This window comes from Haplochromis burtoni, unplaced genomic scaffold (genome assembly GCF_018398535.1).
Source record: "Haplochromis burtoni strain Fernald_Lab_line unplaced genomic scaffold, NCSU_Asbu1 Contig_64, whole genome shotgun sequence".
Classification (NCBI taxonomy): Eukaryota; Metazoa; Chordata; class Actinopteri; order Cichliformes; family Cichlidae; genus Haplochromis; species Haplochromis burtoni.
Genome location: NW_024582425.1, coordinates 2,017,840 through 2,023,839, shown reverse-complemented (window position 1 = coordinate 2,023,839; position 6,000 = coordinate 2,017,840). Strand labels below are relative to the sequence as shown.

At 44.5% G+C, this 6,000-nt stretch overlaps 1 protein-coding gene across 4 annotated transcripts in view; it reads left to right on the top strand.

Annotated features, from left to right (window-relative positions):
• LOC102310119 (DNA-binding protein SATB1) overlaps nucleotides 1-6,000 on the top strand; it is a 58,607-nt gene that overhangs the window by 29,008 nt on the left and 23,599 nt on the right. For all 4 annotated transcript variants that reach the window (XM_042221328.1, XM_042221329.1, XM_005923722.3 and 1 more), the window contains 3 exons: nucleotides 43-120; nucleotides 3,003-3,502; nucleotides 5,717-5,929. In XM_042221328.1, the coding sequence (XP_042077262.1) occupies nucleotides 43-120; nucleotides 3,003-3,502; nucleotides 5,717-5,929 (791 nt within the window). The remainder of the gene's footprint in view (nucleotides 1-42; nucleotides 121-3,002; nucleotides 3,503-5,716; nucleotides 5,930-6,000) is intronic.

Here is a 6,000-nt window from a genome sequence, read left to right as displayed (position 1 = left end):
GTGTGCGTGTGCGTGTGCGTGCCTCGCTATTTGACTATTCAGGCATGCGTCAACCCTCCCAGCTGGAGGGGTACCTGGGGACGTGTGTCCTCCGTGAGAGCCCGCGTGCCAATGCACTAGGTATGTTGCAACATGGGCGCACACACAAATACTCACACACACACACTGTAGAGGACTTTGCTTTGGCATTAATTAATTGTGTGGAAACTCAGTATAGCATTACTTACGGTGATGTCAAACCTGATCCTTACAGCCTTTCTCCTTGTTTGTACCTGTTTCTTGTAATGAGATTATACAGATTAATACACAAAGATAAACACACAGTCACTTTTTGAGAAACTTTCCTTTATACTCAGACTGTGACCTTAACTGCCGTTAACAACCAGACTTTCCAAAAACTGAATCACAATTATAATCTTGATCCAAAAACCAACAACAGTCATTTTAAAGTCACAATTAAAACAAAAAAAAAATCGCTCTGTTAACTTTAACCCACAGGCTACACGTGGAAATCTCCATCTCAGTCACAACTAAACTTAGAGTTCCTTTACAATTTGAGAATCAATCTAAATGATTTATGCTTGTCTTTTAAAAAAAGCAATAATTACTACACAGTTGTGTTTTTTCTTTGTATGATACTCTCTGAGGACTTCGAATCCTGATAAGAACCTAACCACAGATGTGTACGCACACAGAGAAGCAGCGATAGCATCTCAGGATGTACTCGTACACACTCAGATAAACTCACACGCGCGCACGCCATGTTAGCCAAACCTCAGAAGCAAAAACTTTGGCACATGAGCCTCAGGTGCCCACCACATGCCCGTGGCAAAACCTCCTGCCCCAGTCCAACCTCAGTATTTATGATGGGCTGTTGTATGTGGCCACAAATGGCAGCAAGAGAAAAAACACTGGTGAACTGCCAAGCATGAAGGCTGCGAGAGAGAGAGGGGCGGGGGGCACAGCAACCCTTTGTGTTTTGAAAGCAGTGTCTTATGTGACTCTAAATTCACTTCAGCACATCATGTTCAGTGAGTAGCTCTAGCCTGAAGTCAAGGGGAACAAGTACCTGGTCACAGGTACTCTCTGTCAGCTGAAGTGGGTGCCAGCGAGTGAGCGCAGGGAAGGAAACAGGAGCAGGAGTTGGGTCAGTGTCTCTCTCTCTTTCTCGTTCCCTCTTTCTCTCGCTCTCTCTCTCACTCCCAGTCACAAACACACACTCCCTCCCTCCCTCAGCCCACATCCCATTCCCATTGTGTGTTTAATCCGGGGCTCTTTTGTGGCAGGATTCCACACGAGGACTCCCGCTTCTGTGGCAGCCTTTTTCTCCCAGGGCCTGCCATGCTCTTCTGTCACCCCTTCTCTTTTCAATTTGCATGGAAATGCCTCCATGTGCCTGTGTGTTTGTGTGTTGCGAGTATGCCCCCCAGCAGTCTGTGTGAGCGAGCATATGCACACTACGCACATACACACATTCACATATGAGTGAAAAGGCACACCATACCATCAGAGCCAGGGAATGCCAGGGATTATGGAAAGAGATGTGATTATTACCAAGATTTTTATTTTTTGTTGTCCCCCCCCCCTCCACATCATTTGTTTTCGACAAACACTCAATAGACCCGTCTTGGCCGGGTGTTTTGTGCTTGCTGACAGTTAAGAAACAGGCAGCTCAAACACACGATTATTGTGGGTATTTTTGGAAAACATCCATGCACTTAATCTTTCATCTGCTGAAAAATTCAGCTTGTTGAAGACCCCCCCCCAAAACCACCCCTTCCCTTAACAGCAATTTATGCTTTTCACATTCTCATACGATGCTTTTCTGTGGGATGTGGAGGCCGCAGCACACTTCTGAGGTGTTAATGTTGCCATCCGTATGAATTCTTAAATACTGCCCCCTCACTCACTCGGCATAGTACATGCAAAGAACCTCAGCATATGTGAATTCCTTAAAGAGAGGCGGTAACCTGAAAACATTCAGCTGCTCCAAATGCTCATTCACTTCGTTGTGGGTAGCACTTTAAATGTTAAATCATTGTTTTCATCCTCTAAGCACATAATTTAAACCTGTCTTAAAATATTCCCCAGCAGCCATTATGGACTTAAAGATTCCCAAAGCAAGAGATGCTGCAAAAATCTCCAAAATGCCATTAAATGACGGCACATAGAATTTTTTTTTTCTCACAGACAGTTCGAGTCAAAACCGTTTCAGTATTTCAAACAGGGCAGTTCCTCAGGTTACTCGTTCTGTCCTCCAATGTACCCCTCCTTTCTCTCTTCGCTGTTCCAAACATTTTATATTTAAACCATCCTCCCCTAAATATGTCATATTGGCTAGCTTGTGTTCCTTATTTTAGAATTAAGGATGCAAAGAGAGAATCAGATTTAGCTGTATTGCTTCTGCCTCTGTGCATGCACATACACACAAACACGCACATATCATTTCTGTACCTACACACACACACACACAAGAATTTTTTTTTTCACATGATGAGGCCACAGACATTCTGTACTTAATTTCGAAGGCATGGTTAGTGGAAGACACAGGTCAAACACAATGAGGCTCTTTTATCTGCGTTTCCATCTTTTTCGTTTTTCTCTTTTTTTTACCCGGTCATTGGCAGGGAGGAAGAGGCCAGTGGAGAGTTCTGGTTAGGGGGAAGATTCTAACCTCCCGTTGCTTTTCGTTGGTTTCTTAGATATGTGCGAGCTTCACAAATGAATTCCCTTCTCATATAATGTAAACAGGAATGTAAGCTGACAGGCTTAGATTGACTCGAGGCAAACATTTGATCTGATGCAGGCCGGGTCTGTTTCATTTCTTCTGATTAGAGAGTATGACTATGGTGCCATTAAACTGATGTTCATGATTGTTAGATGGCTATCTGCTAGTTTTTCTTTTTACGTCATTCTCCGCGCCTGTTTTTTCCTCCTCTGTTTTCTTTGTGGAATTTAAGCCAATCATTTGTTCGTGTCTATTTTTCTTTGTCTTTCTCCAGCGGAAATGGACGGCCTGTCCGACCTCTCCCCACCTGGCTCTAACCACAACCACAACCACCTGAGTTTTTCCCAGCAGCAGCAGCCGATCCCCGGCAGCACAGCGGAGCAGACTCCTTCGTCGCCGGTGCCGCCGCTGCCTCATGCTCCGCCGCCGCACGGTGGTCAAACGGGAGGCCGACAGCCCCAGCTCCCCGGTCTGCATCACCCGGGCTTGGTGTCCACACCCATCAGTCCCCAGTTGGTCAACCAGCAGCTTGTGATGGCACAGATCCTCAACCAACAGTATGCAGTGAACCGGCTGCTGGCGCAGCAATCCCTGTCACAGCAGTACCTCAACCACCCACCTGTCAACCGCAGCTCCCACACCAAGCCTCTGGAGCCACAGGTGGCATCGAACACAGAGGTTTCCTCTGAGATTTACCAGTGGGTGAGGGACGAGCTAAAACGGGCCGGCATCTCACAGGCTGTCTTTGCCCGTGTGGCCTTCAACAGAACACAGGTGAGGAGATCGAATTGTAACAGAACTGACCTCAATCAGTGGGTTATATTTAAACTGGAAGAAAATTATAAAAAAACATACTGCATCTGCCTACATCATACAGTCTTCATTCATTTTTTATCAATACTGTGTATATTCAGATGTTAATAAAGTATTTAAAATATGGAAAAGGTACCTTTACATCCCCTTAAAGTTCTTTAGTTGTAAAATCAAGTGCACCGGTGAAATTCAGCCAAATACTCCCAACCAAAATCAAACCAAAAACATCAGCTTTTATCTCCCGTAGTAACACATCAAGTGTATATCTTACAACAACATCCTGTTTGAAAAGGAAGCGTATCACATTATCATTTCTACAATTTCACGAGATCTCTCTCGCTATGAAATGTTAGGAAAGGCTTCTGTATGAATCCACTGCTTATTCATAATTCTCACACACTCCAGTAGTCTAGCACCTCTGCTTCACTTGAAGACAGCTGGCAGGCTGCCATGTGAAAGACCCAGGTTCGGTCATGGCATCCGTTCTCTCTCTGCCAAAAATATGTGGTTTCACTGCAGAGTCAGAGGCCTAACAGACATATCAACAGACACACAGATGGCAGCGTTAAAGCCTTAAGACGTACTATCTGTGTTGGGGGGTTGACAACAAACCTCATTACCGCTCCATTTTCTTTGAAGTTCTATATGTGAAAAAGAAAAGGGGGGAAAAAGAGCGATAAGGATCTATTGGAGTTAGAACGTACAGCAACAAAAATTATGTGAGTGTTTGTGTTACTTACTCAGACAGTGGTGGTTTTGTGCAGCATGGCAGGCTCCCACACAAATAGAGCCTTATCAGTGGCTGATGTTAGGAATTAGTCCAACGTGCCTTCGGAGGATTATTTATTAGGTTTGTGTTTCTTCACAAAGTCTGCATTAATAAAAGGACAGGGGAGGGAGGTGTTGATTAGCAGGGTGAAGAGGCCTCTGTCAGTGCAGGAGGTGGATCAAAGGAGCAGAGGTCGCTTTTTTTTTAATGGGGTGGAAACTACTCAACCCAAAGAGACAGATAGAAATGGTTGATGGTGAAAACTGATAAGCATGTTCACACTGAAGAATGCAAACAGACACACACAGAGTTCAAGCATAAAAAGGATATACTGCTAATCTGTCCTCTGACAATGTGTATCCATCAAGTACACAGTCACACCAATAAAAATGGGTGGTTTGTTCACACATGTCTGCATACCACAGACCTGCATATTTTAAACATGACATATATGGCTGCATATATTTTAATAGTCACCGAAGAAACACTGCCAATCGCATATTGCAGTTCTGATCATTAGCCCGAGAGGACTCGAATGCTTTAAAAATAAATAAATAAAAGCACAAATCTGTTTTTCCCATCACTTTGTTTTATTACCAAATCACACGTATTGATGGTGAGAGAAGCGGAGCGATGGTTTGCACAGTGTGTGGCCAAGAGCTGATGAAAAGGCCCAATCACACGTCTCTGATAATGGAGTCATCGCCGTCTCATAATGATGGAATTGAGCGCTATTGAAAAGTAAACAGAGGATACACTGATTGCCCGCTGAACAAGACAAGATGTTTCAGGCGAGTAGCTCCGCTCTTATCCAAAGCAGTACACGACTCAAAGAATATGTCCAAGATGTGCTAAATACCACCCATGTGCGATGGGTTCAGAGGCCACACACAAGTTTCAGTAAAGTGGGTTTTTTTCCCGTCATCTCCGCAAATGATCATGGATGAAGTGCTTTAGACTGACAGAACAGTATTGTTGTACTTCCAGACAAAAGCCCTGCAGAGAGTCATGAGGATATGATGGGATGATTTTATAACATTAATAATGGACTGCTCTCTGTAGACAAAGCTCCTGCAAGTCTGTGAGAGGTGGAGACTCTCATATAATCAGTTGACTCAGAAAAGAAAGCGTGTGTGAGAGCGTCACAGCTCCATTGTCATTAGAGTCTCCATTTACACTTTACTGTCTTACTTAAGAACCCTCTAATGTGATTATTCTCCTTATTGGTTACCACCGTGACCCCTGCTTCACATCTATTTCCCGCTCTGGGAGCTTCTTACTCTCTCTTCCTCTTTCACTCTTCTTTGATGCTGCTCTCCGTCCACTGCTCTTTTGGCACCTTCTCGTTTCTTTTTCTTTTTTTCTTTTTTTTAAATATATATACTAAATGTGGTTTCATCATGTAGGGCTTACTGTCTGAGATCCTGCGTAAGGAGGAAGATCCCAAGACGGCGTCCCAGTCGTTACTGGTCAACCTGCGCGCCATGCAGAACTTCCTGCAGCTGCCGGAGGCCGAACGTGACCGCATCTATCAGGAGGAGCGGGAGCGCAGCCTCACGGCCGCCTCTGCAATGGGCTCCGCTCCGCTCATCAGCACCCCATCCAGCCGACCTGTACAGGTAAATTATTGTTTCTGTGGATGCTCTTCTGTGGTTATACAGCATGTTGTAATAACCTAAAAAAACTTGCT